General features: G+C 45.1%; 1 protein-coding gene across 1 annotated transcript in view; it reads right to left on the bottom strand.

The window, feature by feature from the left end:
• Positions 1–21032, bottom strand: part of HYDIN (HYDIN axonemal central pair apparatus protein) — a gene marked incomplete at both ends in the record, with an annotated part of 333158 nt that overhangs the window by 221568 nt on the left and 90558 nt on the right. Inside the window, 2 exon segments of the mRNA XM_080936961.1 lie at positions 1623–1722; positions 15458–15641. Coding sequence (XP_080793087.1) covers positions 1623–1722; positions 15458–15641 — 284 coding nt within the window.

Genomic DNA, 21032 nt, shown 5'->3' with positions numbered 1-21032 from the left:
AAGAGACTCCTTGGTATAGGCCTTATATCCTTGGAGTAATGATATCTATGTAAATAGTCGGTTTAACTATGGTTATCAATAGTGAGCTTAGTAAAGAACTGGGAAAACGATACTGATGGGCAGGTTAGGTATACCAGAATCTTTACATGTATGCCAAGAGACATTAGAAGTTTGAGGGAACAAAACCATTGAGGTTTAATATATGATTTCAAGCTGTGAATGAAATTTATGAATAAATTAAGAACCAGTAGTTTGTGAGGGTGAGATGGGGGCTTGGCGTTGCCAGCGAAGGGGGTGTAAAGGAACCCTTTGGGGTGATGGGGGTTTTCCTTGTCTTGATTTGGGTAGAGGTAATACTACTACTCAGGTTTGTCAAGACACTGAACCGGTGAGGTGAACTTTACTGTATGTAAATTATGACCCCATAAGCACAGTGGAGGAAAGAGAAGATAAAGGTAAATTTAATGCATGTCTTTCATACCGATGACGAAACAGAATTGTGTGAAGTTAGTAAATCGACAAACAGCAATACAGAGTTAGCCAGGGCTCCCAAGAGAACGCCAAACATGCTTCTTGACAGAATTCCAGGAGAGAAAGGTTACCTTTCGACTTGATAATTCTCCTGTCTACCTGTTTTTCTTATTGGCATTTTAAAGGAATTCTGAAGGGTTAAAAAGACAGAAGTTGGATGTGGTGGCTTACATCTGTAATCCCAGCATTAGGGAGGCTGAGGTGAGCTCTGAGAGTTTAAGGCCTGTCTGACTACACAGTGATACACTCTTATCAAATAATACAAAAAAAAAAAAAAAAAAAAAAAAAAACAGAAGAATTTCCCGGGAAATTCTCTCCCTTGTGTCTTCCCTGTGATTGCTCTTCAGCAACACGTTCAGTCTAGATCATGTCACCGCTCTCCCGAGTCTCTGTTGGACGGCATGTCCCTTCCTCCCTTGACTTTCATGACATTGAAGTTTGTGACAGTCCAGGCTGGACCTTGCAATTTGTGCTTCAGTTGGTTGCCTGAAGCATCTTCTGGGTCAGACCAGGGAATGTGGTAGACCGGTCCTGATGTTGTTGACAGGACACTGCATCCTATTTGAGTGGTCCTCCGGGGGGGGGGGGGGGCGCATCTGTTCAATAACTAAGATGCCATCTTCTGTGCTCCTCAGTGTAAGACCGAGTTTCCTCCACTGTATCACTCGTCAGTATTTTGATGGACGACATTTTGAGACTGTATAAGATCCTCACTCTCACTTTGCCCCATTACTTTCCACCCAAAATGATTATTACTTTGAAGCTTTGCCATGGGGCAGACTTTAATGAAGTAGATTCAGTGATGCCTCTTTGGACATAGATCCTTCTGTTGGTAGCACCAAATGGCTTGAGTAATGCTCTCCCACATTCTTATACACACACACTCTCACACATGTACACACACACACACACACACACACACACACACACACACGCATACATATACACATGCACACATACACACATGAACACACATGCATACATATATACATACACATTCATGTACACATACACACACATACAAAAACACATGTGTGTGTTTGTGTTCTGAGCACTTGGTAACCTGGTGGCCACACAGAACAAGTCCATACCTGAAATGTCACAGTAAACCGTCTGCTGGTAGAGCCTGGCCTCTAGGGGATTGAAGTACACAGTAATTTTAGCTGTTGAGTTGGGCCAGACGTCGCCTTCCTGAAACAAGAACAAGGAAAAAACGCATTGCTTTCAAATGATAATTTAATGAATTTTTTCATATATTTAGGGAGTACATGAAGTTTTGATGCATGTATGAATAGCAAAATGGTCCTTACGAGACATGAACAAGAAAGAATTGTTTTGAAATGGTACTTTCATGACTTCTTCCCTGCATGTTTAAGGAGTACATTGTCCCGCGCTATCGTCTCGCCAGCAAGAACGCACACGGAACACCAGGATCCTTCTGCAGCAAAGCGTTTATAGCATCTTGAAGAGGAAGACCACGAGGCCCCCCCTCGAGCTGTCCCTTATATAGTCCCCAAAGCTGCGTGTCCACGTCTAATTGGTCGCTTACTCATGATCTCACTGGCACGCCCAGGGGTGGGCAAAGACTTGGCGTGAACACACTCTTGCACATACGCACACAGTTTGTTTACAGGGAGGGGCCAGGCTGCCACAACGGAAGTCAGCGCCATCTTGTGATGGCGAATGCTATTGCGGCTTTCCACAGTACATGAAGTTTCGACACATGTGGGGATGGCAAATGGTCCTTATGGTCAAGTAGAGCAGCACATGCATGTCCTAAGCAGTTCCTTTGTTGTGCCACAGGGGCATCTCGGCTCTATTCTTACGGTATCAATGCAGGTGCTGTGCTGTTCATAGGCTCTTCGGGACTCAGGGATGTTTGACCAGCATCTTCCCTTTGTCCAGAATCACCCTCTGAGCCCTGCACCTGCCTTCCTACTCTTGTTTGTCTACGCCCTCTTTTTTAATAGCCCACATACCCCTGAGAACATGAGCCATGGTGCTGGCCTTTCCGGGTCTGGCCCGATTCACTTATCACTGTTGTTGCCAATGCCAGAGGACAATGCCCATCCCCGCCACACACACATTAGAGGGATTTGCATTTATTTATTGTGTGTGCACACACCCTTGCAGAGTTATGCATGCCACAATGTGGATATGAGGGTCAGAAGAAAGCCCAGAGTCAGTTTTCTCTTTCCACCATGTGGGTTCCAAGAATTAAACTCAGGATGTCAGGCTTCACAGCAAGCGCCTTTACCCTCTGAGCATCTTACCCACCCACAAGGATGTCCCTTCTAAGGCTGAACAACATTCCATTGTGTGTATATATCGCATTGCTTTTTTGATTCACCTGTAAAGGGCTCTAACTGGCACACATGGCAGGCTTTTCCCTTCTGCACATACCTCTCCCTTGTAAACCACAGGTTACATCCCTAAAGCCATCCACCAAGGTCTATTCCTTTATTTGGCCACTCCCTCCTCCTGAGGCTGACCACCCAGGCCCAGCTATCAAAGTTCTGAAGTCCAGCAATCAAAACCCCTCTTTCTGGCCACCTTAATTAACATGCCCAATCAAAACAAACCAACTCATGCTAACATGGGTTTCCTTTTCCCTTTATAAACCATCATTTGGGGTTGGAAAGATGACTCAATGGTTAAGAGCACTGACTGCTCTTCTAGAGATCCTGAGTTCAATTTTCAGCAACCACATGGTGGCTCACAACCATCTGTAATGGGATCTAATTCCCTCTTCTGGTATGCCTGAAGACAGCTACAGTGTACTCATATACATTAAATAAATAAATGATTCTTTAAAACAACAATGACAACAACAAAACATCATTTGCCTATGGACCACATCTGTCTTCTCTCTATCCAGAGGTAGCCCATTGTTCTTCCAGGGCAAATATCCCTCCTCCTTCCTTTCTCCTCCCTCCTCGCCTCTTCCCTGTTCTCCCCCTCTTCTCCCTTGTCCTCCCTCTCCTGTCTTTTATTCCCTTTCTTTTGTTCCTTTGGGACAAATAGATCTCCTTTGTGCTGAGAAGTCTTGGTGTGTCCTGTGTCGATGCAGGTCCTATACAACCTGCCCATGAACATTTAAGTGCTCTCATAGGTTGGCTATCTAAATCGTGCCTCAGAGAACATAGGACTGAGCTTGTGTAATACTAAGTTCCATTCCTTTGGTTATGTAGGGAGAAGAGAGACCCTGGGTGACATAGTAGCTCTATTTTAATTTCTTTGGGAACCTTATACTGTTTTCTGTGGCAGTCATCCCAATTCACATTCTTGCTAAACCACACATGGGAACCTGAAGAAAATATGTTTACAACCCACAAGAAAACAGTTCTTTTTTACTCAGCAGATGTGACTTACATGGCTTGGCAACTTATCAGCTGGCACAAAGTTTGAACAAGTTTAAAAGACAATGTCGGTGAGTCTATGAATATGAAATGCATTATAGAGGAGTCCAGGGAGGATAGGCTTTTGTTTCCCTTTAAAATGGAGCTTTACTATGCAGCCAAGGCTGGCCTCAGACTCACTCTTCACTGTCTCCATCCCTGAGACTGCAGGGGAGTGTTTCCATACTGTGTGGAACAAAGCCTTTTTAAGATATATATGATTAGTGAGCATCTGCTCTCTGCCCCATGAGTATCCAGCACTGGGACATCAGAGGAGACAGGGTAGGCCAAGATGGCAGGGAGCTTAGCCATTAGCAGGGTGACTGACATGAAAATACATGACAGGGCTGTCTTTGTTTAAAAAGGGGGGTGGGGGAGACAGGGACCACAGAGAAAGGAGTGGCTTTCTAAGCAAAGGCACTACCTTCCTAACTTTTGAGTGACAGCAACTAGAAATGTCTTTATTCTATGAAGCCATAGCCACAGCCCACGGGAGGGTAATGCCCAGCTCAGAGTGTTTCTCTCATTTTCATTCACACCCCCCAAAAGCCATTAGTAAGAAACCCAAGTTTTGTTACTAGTTGGAATTAGCCACATTTACCTACTAGGGGAAATTGATTTAAAATATTGTATTGACCATATTAATCTGGTATTTCTTCACTAATTTCTCAGGTTGTGAGCACTGTTAATTGCACCATACTCCAAGGGTCCCCCACGCCCAAGGTCTGGAAACACTATGTATTTGGTAAGAGCTAGATGTTTGCTGACTACCAGGCATGTTACTTATTAAAAGAGTAAGCTAAAAGGTTGAAGACGCAGTGGGGAGAAAATTGTGTGCCTTTCTCTGAGGTTTTGTAAATAGGGTACTAAACATATTTAGAAATCTAGACACAGCTCAATAGAAAACCAAGGCAAGACAACTTAATAAATAATCAGGTTTCAGACAGTCCCCAAAGCAGAGCAGTTCCAGCCTGGCTGGAAGGAAAAATACTCCCGGAACAAAGGACGGTGAGAACAAATGGCTGGCATCATCACCTCACAGAGGTTAGAGCCTCCATCCAACCCCACCCACCACCTGGAGGAAAGGTGGCATCAGGCAAAGAGTGGGAAACGGGAAACTAGCCATGGATGGTTTCCACTTACTCACGAGAGCAATCGGGCTGATCTGTGACCTTCTCAGGTAGTGGCCCTCCTGACTTCGGAGCGAGGGGAGGACATCAAGGCTCCAAGAAGCAACAGCAAGGCTATGAAGGTCATGAAGTAGTTTCACATCCCTAGCTCAGTTCAAGAGAAGAGAGGTAGAAACTCACCACCCCATCTCCAGCACCCAAGCAGAGGTGGCTCTTGATAGGTGTTTGCTAAGCACAGAGTCAGCTTGCACCTCATGTAGTTATCATCAGACATGGATTCATGTCTGAAGCCTCTTTCTGCCCTTTTTGTTGCATTTGGGACCCTCAAAACTATATAACCATAGTGCCCAGAGAGACCCCTGAGATCCCAAAGGGAACAGAGAAATTCAAAGCATTCACACAGACTTAGTCATTTTACTGTAAAGCTTTTTTTGCAAGACCTTGAAACAAATATTTGTTCCCTTCTGATAAATGGCATTGGGTAGAGTTTAATGGCAATTATAAAAAGGTGACAGGCCAAGCACATATGGCTCAGCCATTCAGCTGAGTCTTCAGGTAACTGAAGGCATGCCAATGGGTACCATTTCTAAGAATGACTGAGGATTTGGGCTTCTTCTTAATCCACATGATGAATGTGAGTCTGCTGGACCCTGTCAAGTCCCTGACATGACCAGACCCTGAGTAGGTGCAACTAACTTGTTCCAACACAGACTGGCCAAAGCACCATGGGGCATTCTGGATCCTGAGAGAATCTACACTAGAAAAATATGTCAGTGATGCATAAGAAGTGGTCCCCAAGGGACGACCTGCAAATCAGATAATCTCAGAACACTTATTGGTTTGGGTAAGCAGGACCATTTTCACAGCCCCCAAACCACAAGAGTCCAGGGTATATGCACAGATAAAGGGGCTGCAGAGCCTAAGCCCCCCACCACTCTTGAACCTGCCATGGTCAAATAAGTCTACTCTGTGGAAATGAAGCGTTGGAAACTGAGGCCTAACTGAGAGGGGGTAGTCTGGCCCTCCCCAGACAAAGGGGTACTGGCACCCAGGTAAGATTGTGAGAAGGTTCTCTGGTGACAGGAGGACAACACAAGGAGCCAGTCTATAGGGCTCAGACTGAACGGGGACGGCGCTGAGGTGTTCTCATGCAGAACCATAGCTGCTTTGCTGAGTCCGCAGCATCCACTGGTAACTTGAATCTTTTTGGGAACATGGGAGATAATCCAAGGACAAATGTTACCCCTAAAGTCCTCTCCTGGGTCAGGGTGTCTGCTGGGGAACTAACAGCTATGTAGCTGCCACAGTCAAAGTGCAGTGTCCCTGTTCCCACACTCAGAGGGCTGCGATGGTGTGGTGTCCCTGTTCCCACACTCAGAGGGCTGAGGTGGTGTGGTGTCCCTGTTCCTACACTCAGAGGGATGCGGTGGTGTGGTATCTCTACTTCTGTTCAGCTGGGCAGCACTGAAAACTGAACTTCAATTTTTCTTCTAGCAAAACATTGGTTAAAACAAACAAACAAAAAACAAAAACAAAAACAAAACAAAAAAACAAAAACCAAAGCTGTGACAAACTTTACACCCAAAATGGCGGCACCCCACTTCCTGCCTTCGACTCTTCTCACCTTGCCTCTTACCAACCCGGATGGAATTAATTCCTGGCTCACTTGTGCTCCTGGAAATACATTTTCTCTTTTTATTGCTCAGCCCTGACATTTCAGAAAAATCAAAACGTTCAGGAATTTCCCCACTGGCACCAGTGCCGATGTCTTGTCTCTCTGAACTGGCTCTGCCTCCTTACTCAGCTCTCTGCTGCTCCATTTTCCTCCTATCTCAAAGGCATTCTCCCTTCTCTGACTGTTCTCCCCACTCCTAACCTGAGCTCTGTTACTATTAGAGTACTGCTACTCTGAAATAATAACAACAACAACAACAACAACAAATACAGCCCTGAATCTTGAAGTCTAAAGTTATATGCTAATTGGCCCACTGTTACATGATTACTCTTGGGGCTTTCTAGTTCCTTCTGAATAAGAACAAGGAACCAAGCAACCGCATGGCTGGTGTTAAGCCTGTCAGGATGCTGTGAGTATGCAGGTCTGGGACAGGTGATAAATACAGGGACAGAGGTGTCCTTGAAGGTGACTGGCTTCTTTTAAAGGAAGGGTTCCTTTTGGCTCACAGTTTGAGGGGTCAGTCCGTCATGGCCGGCCACATTGTGTCCACAGTCAGGAGGCAGAGAAAGATGGCTGCTGTCTAGTTGTTTTCTCACTGTTATTCGGTCTGGTTTATGGAAAGGCAAAACCCACATTTAGGACGGGGCTTCTAGCCTTACTTGGCTGATGGATACCATCTAAGGCTGCTAGGGTTCTTTTATGCTCAATGTCTGGCACATGCACAAAAATAAATAGTGCCAACAAGACTGTTTCTCAAAGATCTTGCTTAGTGGGCATTTAAAGAGCAAGAGCAGAGGTACATGCGTATTTAACAATTCTTGATTGATCTGGAGGGCAGGACTCAATGTCTACAATATGAATTCCTACGTTAAATAAAAGAATCATATTTTGAGTCTCTGGGTACACATTTAAGTGTGAGCTACGCATTCAGCTTTCCAGTCAGGCTCTAAGTGTGTCTAACTCAGAAGCACACATTTGCAAGTTTCCTGAGAACTCCAGTTCTCACCACCTGTGTTCACAGTTCCTGCCCCCTTATCTCGTTCAGTCTTCAGCTTTGTGAGGTCCTTTCCTCGTCACTTCAAAAACAGAAAACTGAGTGGGGTGGCGTGTCATACACCTTTAGTTCCAGCACTCAGGAGGCAGAGGCAGGCAGATCTCTGTGAGTTTGAGACCAGCCTGGTCTACAGAGAAAGTTCTAGGGTAGCCAGGGGCTCACAGAGAAAACTGGTCTCAGGGGGGAGGGACAGAGGCTAAGAGTATATGCTATTGTCCCTAACTTCCTTAAGCCCTCTGCAATTATAAAAGTAGGTTAGGGCCCACCTCTCTCACTCTCCCATGGGTGGAGAAAGGACATTTAGAATCACTATCACTGATACTCAAGACTTATCTGACACAGTCCGACCTGGCAATCCCCACTGTAAACAGTGCGACACTCTCTGCATACGCTTGCATTCTTCTGGAAGGTGACTCAGCGCAGGTTCTTTTAGAGAACAAAGCCCACATGAGTATGCTAACACTCCTGACAGATGTACTGGTGGGTCCTTATCAAGTTCCCCTGTGTGGAGTGAGGGTCAAAGCCTCAACCCTTCCAAATAAGGTACGGGAACAATGACTTTAAGTGGAGCTCTACATGAAGTGAGTTCTTTTTCATGCTTAGCTGCATAAACACCTTCAGCTATCCCATCATTTGCCTTACACAACAGGAAGAGTTGCTCTAGTCCTGGCAACTCTAGAAGCTGAAAAATAAAGATCACTTTGAGCCCATGAGTTTAAAAAAAAGCTCTGGAGATTCTTCCATTTCCCAAAGTAAGCAAGCAAAAGAAAATTTCTCAGAAAGAAAGCATGCTGTTATAGTCAAATGTCTGTTTTAAGCACTTAAAAAAAAGATTGATTTAAAAATGTTGTTTGTATGTGTGCATGCCTGTCTCTCTGTGTGTGTATGTACGCACACATGCATGCAGATGTTCACACAGGCTACAAGAGGGCATCATATGCCCACAGAGGCCAGAGTTGCAGCACTTTGTGAACTGCTGGTTATGGGGCTGGAAACTGAACCTTCCTGTCCTCTGCAAGAGCAACAAGCTCTCACGTAAACAGGGAGCCATCTCTCGGACCCTCAGTGCCAAATACCTATCATTGACCAAGCTACAAGCAAAATGTTCCCATCTTTTTCCATTACTTATAACAGATCCAACAAATAGCAAAAGCTATGCTTGGTACAAATACCAATTGCCTCAAACAACAATGATTAAAAAAAATAAATGGGACTCTCAAAAAAAATTGGCAAGTAAACTATTCTCATTACTGTTGAGAGAAAAGAGCAAATTGGCACAAGGCTGGTGAAAAGATTGACTGCTCAGTTTCTCCAGCTGGGACATGATGCCGAAAGTCAAGGAAAGTTGTGAAGCTCAAAATGAGGTCCATAAAAACTGCTAAGAGGGAGCCCTATGCTCTGTGCATTTGGCAGAGGAAGCTTCACAAAAGGCACTGTCTGTCTTGATTTTTACCTTCAGCCCAAATATACAGAACCCCATGGGGTTCTTAGCTAGTGAAGGTGGCCATGTGTAAAGACCAAGCCTTTCTCTCTTTCCTAGAAATGAAAGGTATTGACTAATTTAATGAGCAGCCTAGCTGTTTCTAAGGCTTCCCTGGTCTTCCTTCCACCCACACTGGTTCTTCAACACAATAGTGAATGTTCTGGTACAGTGGCCAAAAAGTGGCCCTTAGAAGAAAGATCTGAAAGGAGCATCCTAATGAGCAAGGATAAAGGGTGGCCAACCGAACTGATGAGCCTGTCAAGGGCAGTTCGATCTCAGCAGATCCATGTCCTTGGGCTCCTTCCTGGTGTCCATTTCCAAGGAGTCAGCGCCCACGTGTTTGCCTTGTGAGTCACAGCTAATGATTGGAGCAGAGGAAGGGCTGTGCAGGACAGAAAAACACCACATCTTCTTGTTAGCCATCTGGACTTGCACCCAACCTGGTTCTGCTGAGCTCACCCTCTATGCCAAATGAGGAAAAGGATCCGGTAAAGTAAATTTGAGCTGTGTTCTCTGAGTCTGAATTGCTAGGGCAGCATGTTTCTCAGAGGCTTAAATAACATCAGAGTGCAGGTTACTGTTACTTGCGAGGTAATGGAGAAATGACTGAGCCCCTCTTCCCTTTGATAGCTCAGTTAGATGAAGCCGCAGCTTCCCCAGGGTTGCTGGGTTACGTCTCCTCTGATGGAGGAGATGTGGGTGGGGTAGGAGGACCAGGAATGTTGGACCAGCTTAAATACTTTAGACATGCAGTGAGCTAGTTGGAAACGTATCTTTAAATATTCAGACCCTCCTTTTGGAGAAAATACCAAGTGTTCCATGTCCAGAAAATTGCTGTGTCTTCAAAGGGTGACATGAGCCAGGAGCACCACAGTTCAGGAACAGGATGCTTACATCTGCGCTGAGGTCTTCGAGATGCCCATGGGAAGCAAAACCTTAATTTGCCCTTTTTGCCTTATGATATTCTCTCACCTCTAAATGTTCAGAACTGAGTTTTGGGGTTTTGGTCTTTCTCTCTTTCAGGGGGACACACGAGACTCAAGCAGAGGAAATGAGAACATCAAAGTTCAGGCCAGTCATGGCACAAGTGAATATTATATTTATGAAACTGTTCCGTTTGCTTTTCTGGAGGGCAGAAAACATGCATAATAGACTCAGTTTGGCAGGTTCCTTCTGGAGATGGGGAAAGATCTCATGTGGAAGCAGGTAGCTTGATACCTCATCAGTAGTCTACTTGACTCCATGCCTTCCCTCGTAAGCAAAAAATAGAGAAAGCCAAGCTAATGACATTAAGATCTTATTAAGATATCTTATGCCAAGATATTATCAAAAGAATTGGTATATGGGAAGCTTGAAGTCAATTGTCTCACGCACTCTAATGAGTACACAGTAATCCTAATTGCCTTGAAAAGATTGGTAGATAATTAACAACAGTTTTTACAAAGTTTCTCTTGGTCTTCTGTCTCTGGGTCATTCTGGGTTCTTGATGCCCTCTTTTGGACTCAAGATACCTAAATCCAACTCCTAAAATTTTACAGGCCACAGACCCAATGGCAACGGTTATAGTCACATCTCACAAAGGATGACTGCGAGAAGGAAGTTTGCTAAGATGTGGGGCCTGTCTTACTTTTCTGTTGCTGTGGCAGAATGCCACGGCTAAAGCCACTTATGAGAGAAAGCATTTGATTTGACCAGTGACAGAGGGCTAGCAACTATGATGGTGGGGCAAAGCTATGACAGATGGAACAGCTGAAAGCTCACATCTTGAACCATCGTCGGGCTAACTGGGAATGACAAGAGTCTTTTGAGACCTCAAAGCCCACCCACGATGGCACACTTCCTCCAATAAGAGGACCACACCTCCTAATTATTCCCAAACAGTTTCACCAACTGTGGACCGAGTATTCAAGCACGAGCCTCTGGGGGTGTTCTCATAAAACCACCATAGGGCCAAATGGAAGGCGGGTATTGAAACAGTAAGAGCTTGCAACTATGGAGTTTGGAGCCTTTCATTCCTCCAGGATTAAACCAAACAGCTCCTCATGAGATAATATCAATAAAATGAGTTTTAAATTCAAACCCATCATCACCTTTGGGCTATTTAGGGACAGGATTGATCCCCTGATCTTGAATCTCCTTGCTTTAAGTGGGAAGAGCCTCTGAAACTGGAACAATGTTCTCATAAAATACTCAATGTGCAGGGTGTACAGCCCATATGCAGGACTAAGCAACACTTCATTATTAGCTGATGTGCTGGAAGGATGAAGATATCTACAGATGTTGGCCTGATAAAGTGATGTTTCTTATTTCTCTTCAGACCCTAAGGTATTAGGTTTTTTTTTTTTTTTAATTTTGTTGCTTTTTTGTTGCTTTTTGTCTTTTGTTTGCCTTACTTGAATTTGCTCTCCTTCCTCCATGGCCAGAGGCGGAGCAGCCAGCCCATCCTTAGGGCTCTGCTGATGACTGCTCATTTAGGTTATGTGGGTAGAATATAGATCGGTTATTAGCTCAGTTGGTAACACTGCTTGCTCTTAATCTTTTCTGCTTCTGCTGCAGGATCAACTCAGAGTAAGAAGCTGTTTAACTGGGATCAGATCACAGGAAAAAGCTATTCACCAATGTATATAGCTAAGCCTTCAGAAATCAAGTGGCAGCCATTTGTTATAGGAGACCTGAAAGATGAGCAATATTCAGAGGATTCAGTAGACCAGGTGACTTGGGTATAGAGAATGCTCTCAGTGGGTCATCTCTTCTTTCCCCCACTCTAAGGTCCCAGCATCTTTGATCCAGACCTCTACAGCATCTTCACAAATCTTCTCATCCTGAATTCTTTGAGTCCCTTCTAGCATCAATTTTAGTTCTACATTTATGAAGCTTCCTATACATCTGTAGTAATCTCAAATTTGACATGCTCAGAGCCAAACTCACTATCTATCCATTTATTCATCTATCCATCCATCTATCATCAATCCATCCATCCATCCATCATCCATCCATCATCCATCCATCCATCATCCATCCATCCATCATCCATCCATCCATCATCCATCTATCCATCCATCATCCATCCACCCATCCATCCATCATCCATCCATCCGTCCATCATCCATCCATCCATCCGTCCATCATCTATCCATCCATCCATCATCCATTTATCCATCCATCATTCATTCCTCCATCCCTCTATCCATCCATTAGCATTGGGCTGGGGGTATTCCAGTGAGAGCTCCAACCCTTGTAGTATCTCAATCTCAATGACTGATTAAAAAGCATGTGGTGCCTTCCTTTTGACTGTGCCTGGTATCTGCTACTGGACTGTTCCAGGTCATCATTACCCTGATAAAATCAGCCTGATTTTAGCTGCAGACCTGTTTCCTCTGCCCCTTGTCTTCTACCACTGCCCATCCACTGACTTGGACCACCCACCTCTCCTGCTATCTTCCCTTCTCCAATCCAAGCCACACATGGGTATCAGGGAAAACTTCCCAATTCCCTTTGAGCACATTTCTCTCCTGCAATGTGTCTTAGATCCTTTTCAGCACTAGCTAAACTGGGACCTTCAGAATGTCAGCCCCAGTGGGTGTTCAGTGGAAGGGTCATGAGCAAGAGCTGTCTGAACTGTGCCGCTTGGACAAACATCTCTTTCTACATAGTTTTCCCCAAATTTCTTTGACTCTAAAACTGCCTTTGTAAAGAGCACACACTGCCATCTCCCAGATCCAGTATCTCCATAAAATCACAGTGGGTGACAAGGAGTTATAGGCTGAACATGCTAGGCCACCTTACCTCTACTTACCTTACCTGATCAGTTCACCGTTATTCAGCCAGCTGTGAACAGAATGCTCCCCCACTCTGGCTTCCATGGTTTCTCTAGCTGGGAACACTCTCCCCCTTTTCCACTTAATTAAACCTTAGGCTTTCTCCAATGTCCACTTCCAATCCCTTCTGTGAATCCTTTCTAAGGATCTCAGCTGAGAGCATCGTAGCTCATTTATCAGTCCCAGGAAGCCAAGCTCTCTACAGAAAGAGAGCCATGTGCCATCAAGCTGGAGAGCTGGCAGGATTTTCTCAGAAAAATCACTTCAAGGGTGATTTAAAGATTACATTACAAGCCCTACATACAACACACATGACATACAGAATGATCAGATTATCAAGCAGGAGATTTAAGATCAATACATAACTTACCTCAAGAATATAAATCAATACAACCACTATAGGCAGACAATATGGGCCACACTTAAAAATGTAAGAAGAAGAGAATTACCACACACCTATGTGTGTTGTTACCCAAAGGAAACGAAGTCAGCATACACCAAAGAAGCCTGCGTCTCCATGTTTGTTAAACACTGGTCATAATACCCAAGGTATGGAATCAGCCTAGGTACCCATCTGCAGACGAACACGGACATATGCAAACACGGTATATATACACGGTGGAGAATTATTCATCCATAAAGAACAGTAAAATCATGTCTTTTATATGAAAATGGACAGAATTAGGGGTCACCAAGTTAAGTGAAGTAAGAGAGAAAGACAAGTAACCATGTGTGCTCTCTCACATGTGCCATGCAGGACAACCCAAAAGGAGCCATGGACGCCATAGGGATGACTATTAGTGAAGGTCAGGGTTACCGGAGGAAGACACCGGCAGGGTTCCATGCCTTCATGCTCATTTGTAAAAGAAACTGCCAAGAGCCTACCATTGAAAAGTGTACTGAGAAGAAAACCCAAACAATGTTTGGAAAAGGCAAATGGTATCATGGGTTCCACAAAGACCATGAAAGTGAATTTTTTAGAGTTTCATTATGGTATTATTTTCTACATAATATAATCAAATTGGCTTATTGAGTTGAAGAGTGCCGCTTCTGTGCATCACCACTTAAAGAAAATGGGTTTCTTCCCAAGGACAAGAAGATGCCCTGCATGGGAATGCCAACTCAGCACCTCACAATCGAAAGCACATCAAAGACCATGCCTCAGCACGCCCAAGCTCTGGCTTAGGTGAGGAAGCCCAGGAGAAAGTCAGAGGTCATTCTAGAATCCCTATTCCCCTGACTTTGGCATGGACAAGACTTTCCTATGGGTGGCACCCATCTCCTGTCAATCACACATTTCCCCTCCCCCTGCCCTCCACTCTCTTGTGCACAGGAGAATCAAGCTGAGTGGTCCCCACCCTGGCTCTCCACCTAGCTAGATCCCGAGGACCTTGCTCAGCCTGAAATTGCCTCAACAGGCTGCTGGCTCTTCTCACTCAGCTCAGCCACTTGGTCGCTTGCTCCAGCCATCCAGTCCTGGCCTTTTCTGTGTCTACTTTTAACTGTGCTTCTCATCCTGATAGAATCTCTTGCTGGCCTCACCCTCACAATGCCTTTGTTGTTCTGGGCCTTGGAGAATTTTCCAATGTGACGGAAGGCTCAGCCTCAACCTGTACCTCCAACTTTATTTCCCACCTAGCCTTTTACTTCCAGCAAAGTGCCAGAAGTGTCTGAAGGCAGTCTTGGTGATCACGGGGTCAAGCGTTAGCGCTCAAATGCACTGGACGAAGAATTACACACTGACTGCAACAGCAATGTCACCAAGATTGTCAGACGGATCAGGGCTAAACCTGCAACTGTGGACACCAGCTGTTTGGCCTTAAGCAGTCAAGGAGAGTTACCTGCTCATTTCTTTATTTGTATAGTGGAGTTTTCGCTCTGTCTTTCAGGGTTGTTGTGAGGTGATAAACACACACGACACACCCTGAGCAACCTTGAGGAAGAGGGGACAGATGCACAGAAAGTGTAACCTGCTGGCAATTCTTGCTATCGATCTTCACGACGTGCCTCACGCCAATTGTGGCCCTGGGCCTCAGGATTTGCTATGTCAGTCCCGGGGTGGAGAATCTCGCTGAAGCAGCCCTGCACCCCAGCCCTGTGTACCCCAGTCCTGCAATCTTCAGCCTTGCGTACCCCAGCCCTGCAACACCCCCAGCCCTGCAACACCCCCAGCCCTGAATCCTCAGCCCTGCACCCCCAGCCCCAATGCACCTACAGTCCCGTGCACCCCCAGCCTGGCGTACCCCAGCCCTGCACCCCGAGCCCCACTCCCCCACAACCCTATACCCTCAGCCTACACTCTCACCCTCCCAGTCCTGCACCCCAGTCTTGTGTTCACTAGATATTTGAATGTTATTCAGATGCTTACCAGGGGCTCTATCGTGAAAATGTGATCCAGAAAGAGCATGCTGTTTCCTTGAACCAGCTTCCTCTGGTTCTCAAAAGTTCGGGCGATAATGGAAAGGCGTTCTCGGAGCGAGGGATCCAAGGCGCAGTCTTCAAGGAATATGTTGGTTTCCTGCTTTTCCTCCTTGCACAGATCATCACAAACCCTAAAGAAAACGAGGGAATGTGAGGGTCACTGTGGAACTCTGAGTTCTCGATGCGTGGGCAGGTGACCTTGCTTTGCCTTCTTGGAACTTTCGAGTTTTGTGATCTTCTGTCACCTCCTTCCAGAAGGCCTCTGGGATTTCTTCCCAGCATGTATCTGGACAAATATTTCCTTTTAGGTAATTGTGTTTTCTGGGCTTATTTTTTTACATTATTTAACAGCGGCGCTGCCTCTCGCACTGCAAGGATGATTTTGCTCCTGTTAAGCCTGCCTTGTTTTAATTCTTCCCTGGCTCTTATTTATCTTGGGAATAGAGTGTGGAGCCAGCAAGGGCTGGGTTTAGATCCTGATTTTACGATCTATTTCCTAGCTCCAGGACTCTGGGAGCTGCCCGGTTCCTCTAAGGCTGGATGCTTGGTTCCCATAAAATAGAGTGGATGGAAATAGAGTTCTTAATCTAAGAGACAAAGGTGACCCAGGTCCTGGCTCAGCTCCTGTCACAAAGGGGCTCCATCTGCACCACCTTTTTACCTGTGTCAAGCATTTTCTTGGTCTAAGACAGTATGCTTGAGCCGTGCCTGAGGATGTCTCCTGACCTCACTTTCTAGTTCCCCATGTCTACTGATGCTGGTGAGAGAACAGCCTCCTCCAGCTCTTCCCTCACTGCCCTCTGCTTTCAAAGATCACCTTTCACCCAGACTTGCAGACTGCCCTGCACTCCTGCTGGGCCCTGGGCCCTGTTCCCAGCCACCCCGGTCACCACATATACTGGGGGAGAGAGATCTCAGTGTGCACCCCAGGTCACCTGTCTCTGCTCTGACCTTTTAGATGACCTCCTATGACCAGAGGCTCTCTTTTGTAAAATGGTTCTTTTACATGACCTCAGTGTTCAGAGCCCTTGTGCTGTGTAACATACGGGGAAACTACATGAGTGGATTCAGTGCTCTGGATCCAAGGAAAAAACAGCAGGCACTTCCCTTCTACCTCTAGGGAAGGAGGAAACAGTATCCAAGGTGACTGAAGTACTTCTTCTATGCCACTGGCCAAATCAGCTTGGAAAGAAAGGAACCCAGTTCTTTCTATTTTTGTAGGTTGACAGCTATCTGGGATGCTTACAAACTGCACATCGCGTGTGGTGGCTTGAATGAGAATGGCCCCATAGACACACATATTTGAATAGCTGGTCCCTGGCTGGTGAGACTGTTTGGGAAGGATTAGGAGGTGTGGCATTGATGGAGGAGGGAGGGGCAGGATTTGTGGTTTCCAAAGATTCATGCCATTCCCAGTGTGCTCTCTGCCTCCTGCTTGTAATATGAGCTGTGAGCACTCAGCTCTTCATGCTGTACCCCCTACCCCCCTCAAGTGCCTTTGTTCTACCATTATGAACTCTAACCCTCTGGAACTATAAGCCAATTAAAACTTTTTTTTTTTTTTAGTAAGTTGCTTTGTTTGTGGTGTTTTATTACAGCAATAGAAAAGTAACTCATATAATTTGGAATAGGAAACTTCACTTGCAGCAATAAATTCTAAAACAATCACAGATGGGAATGTAGGGCTATAGTGACCTTCCTTAAAGTGTCGGGAGTAAAGTGGGTAAATTATATGTAAGGGCTTCAGACACCCTGGAACTAGAGTTATAGATGGCGGTGAACCTCCAGGTGGAGTCTGAGAACTGGACTTTGGTCCTCTGCATGAGGACTGAGTCCGTTTAACCACGGTGACATCTATCCAAGTGTTCTTAGCAAGGTTTTATGAAGATAGAGAATCAAGTTACAAAATATTCTGTACAGAGAAACCTGACATTTATTTTTTAAAAAGAAGTAAAAGAAGGGGAAATATATTCATTTTTCAAAGGAATGCATTTGTAAACACTAAAATATTCTTTAGGTTTTTCTCTGGGTCATAAGATTGAGAGTGATTTTATTGTAACTGCTGGTATAATTTAAAAAAAAAACTATTTTTATATTCATTATGTGTTTCCTTTACATTAAAACATAGAGAACTTTTCCACGTTTGCCTAACACGCAAACACTGGCATGAATGAGCCTGGAAGAGGCACCGGGGAAGGGAACAGATGTGGCAGCAAGATCAATGGTTAGATACACGCAAGATACAGGGCGGGGGGCGGGGATTAACATGCGGTCTAGTACCAAAGGAGAACATGGAGTGCAAAATATCACATGTAGCCATCAAAATGCCTATTTGCTGAAACAACTTATAGTTCATGAGACTAGGTGTACATAAAAAGACACATGTGAACGTATTAGAATGGTGTCCAGGAGAGTTTGCAGAAATGGGGTAGGAGATGTAAAAGATTAATACACTGTTTTGCGTCATTTAAAATGGCGATGGTCTCCCAATAGAAAATGAAAAAAAAACCCATATACTTCTCCTTTTCTATGTGAACACGGACCAGTAACAGCCAGAACAAAGGCAGAAGGCAAGTTCAGATGTGCTTCTCTCTGTCCCTGAGGACGAATTGGAGGCAATGCTGAGGGTCTACAGAGGGGAAATGCGACAACCCCGAGTCACACTGATGCCTGCAGGGTGCTACGTGTCTACGCATGGCTTCATCATCATGTCTTGTTGATAATAGTAGCATCTTGCCTTAGAGGTGGCTTGGTCTTATAGATGAGGAGCTGTCCCACAAGAAAGCATTTTTAAAAGGTCATCCTTGTTTTACTGTGAGTATAAAATTTTACCCATTTTACAAGTGAAATTGTGACCCATGGTGGCTGCTAACCCATGGCCCTCAGAGAGGGGCACTAGCCCATGGGGTGGTAAGGGTCCTGGATGGAAGTAAAGGGAAAAAAAATAAGAGGAACCCAAGAAATAGTCACTATTTGCCTCCTGACTGGATTCGATGGAACCAGCTGCCTCATACTTGTGTCTCCATGACTACCCTGTCATGACGGACAGGACCCTTGAGTTGTGAGCCAGAACTGTTGATTTTGTCAGCTGTTCTGTTGCAATGAGGCACATGACTAATTGAGTTGGCAATTGGGTGTTGAAGAGATGAAAAGTTTCGTGGCCTTCAGAGCTGGGAGAAGCACTTCCATGCCCGCCTTTAACAGAAACAGGATAAATGGAGCCAATGAGGTTATTGTCACCTTCAAATGTCCTGTGCAACCCTAGACAATGGCTGACTCAGGGTTGAAATGACACATGGAGGCCTAAAGATTCCTGTCCTGTTTATTGAAGGCCACTTAATTTAAGCCTTTAGACTCTCTCTTTTTTTTTTTTTTTTTTTTTTTGGTATGACACCAGAGAAGGAGCTCCCAAACATAACTGAAATCAAACTTGTTACAGTAGCCCAGGTGGCAGGCTCAAATATCAATTAAGATTGAATTAACTAGAGAGATGTGCCATTTCCTGCACCTGAATATCGTGAAATAAACACACCAACCACGGTGCTGGCTGTCCGCTGAGGATGCTGTGGGTCTTGAGCAAATTTAGAATTAGAGCCACCTGCTCTTGAAACAGTGACTATGACCCTGCCAGGGACATTAGGAACAAAAGTCCAAAAAACACACACTGAGCCATGAATACAGGGCATAGAAGAAGAGCAAGTTCAACGGTATCTCGCAGAGTGGGTTTGGCTGGACATGGCTGAGGAAGGAAGGAAAAAAGGAAGGAAGGAAGGAAGGAAGGAAGGAAGGAAGGAAGGAAAGGAGGGAGGGAGAGAGGGGGGAGGAAGGAAGGATGGATGGATACAGCCTCTCTTGACAAGATGAGTGTTTTTTCTAGCTCCAGAGGAAACATCAAGAAATATAACAAAAAAAGGTGATTTGTAAAAGGGATCTTAATTTAAAATTATTAAGTTTTTTTGGGGGGTGGGGTTGTTTTGAGAAGAACAATTGTAATAGAACTTCTTTCCAGAGAAGGGGTATGTTCATGTTCAGAACCTGGGTCCTAGGAATAGCCCCATGTTTCTACGCCCAGACATTTGTCTAGGTTCTAACACAGTAAGATGTGCAAAGAGAAAGGTTGTCCTTCCCAGAAAAGAAATGATAAACTACTTCTTGGGGCTGAGATTCCTCTACTGGGAAAAGAGACAGCCACATCTTTGCTTACCAAGGTTTTATGGGCAAGGTACCATGATGGATGGAAGGGGAGTCGAGGCCATTTGTAACCAGTGCTGGCATTTTCCTGGAGATTCTGTGCTCATAGATGGATGCCCAGGAAGGCATTTTGCAAATAGACAGCCGAGGGAAGAAAGCCAAGTCTCATACATGACGTTATGTTCCCATTATATTGTAGGTCCTTGGGATGCTGAAAAAGGGAAGTTTTAAATCTCTGGAAATGTGTTTCCAACTAAAGACAGTTTTTTTCCATGCCAAGTTGAGGAACAAGGTCAACCTTTTAGTGCTTCGACCTTTAATATAGTTCCTGGTGGTTCAGTGGCCCCAACTACAAGATTATTTAGTTGCTACTTCATAGCTGTGATTTTGTCACTGTTATGAATCATACAGTAAATATATGATCTGATGCAGTATATCTGATGTGTAGTCCCCTGGTGGGTCATGACCCACAGGCTGAGAACTGTTACCTTACAGTTTAAACTAGAGATGCTGACAGAGGAATGGGAGATGAGCGTGACGTGGCTGTGCTCCTCACCGGGAGCAGGAACACCCTGTATATGAAGGATTGTTAGGGATACTGCACAGGCCTTGCTAGAGAATACAAGAGGCATTGTACTGTTGGCTAATGATCTTGCTGTGCTTTGTGGGGGAGGGGATGGGCAGATATCTGTTCTGTGTGCGACTCTTGTGTGGCCTAGGATATAGCCCAAGAATGTGTAACAAAGGAGACCATGGCCATTGCACAAAGTACTGCCATCCACATGCACTGCTTAGTAAGGCACACAATGCCCCGGGCTTGCCTTGAGTTGGGGAGAACGGGCATCTGTCATCAATGATTTCAGGGACAAGAATCCAAGCGGGAGAATAGTCATATGAAAGTTAAGGAATAATGCATCAAAGAACAAGAGAGAGAAAAGGAAGAAGGCAGCTAGGCAGAGCAGAGTTTAGTCCACTCCTTGGTCGGGCTCTTGGCATCCGGTGCTTAGAGGAGGAGGGGAAGATGGCAGGGTGGCATTCAGTAGACTCTTCCCTTAGGTAAGTCGATCTCCTTGAGGAAAACAAGAGTTTCATTGATATCTGTCGCCCAGACAGAAATTGAAGATGATCCTATCCAGGGGTCTAAAGCCACTTCTCTACTTCTGTGTTTAAAAGAGAGGCATGGCCTTAGATGGTAACTGAGGTGTGCAGATGCTGCACGGAGCTGACTACTGAAGTAGTGTGGATGGGTGAAATGTGAAGTGAAATATGACACCCCGTAAACACAAGCATTTGCATCTTCTCTCGTACGTGGGGACTAGACAAGGGAAAAG

The sequence above is a fragment of the Micromys minutus genome, assembly GCF_963924665.1.
Source record: "Micromys minutus genome assembly, chromosome: 24".
NCBI classification, from domain to species: Eukaryota; Metazoa; Chordata; class Mammalia; order Rodentia; family Muridae; genus Micromys; species Micromys minutus.
Note: the sequence above shows the minus strand (reverse complement) of the source record. Positions and strands in the feature narration are given on the sequence as shown.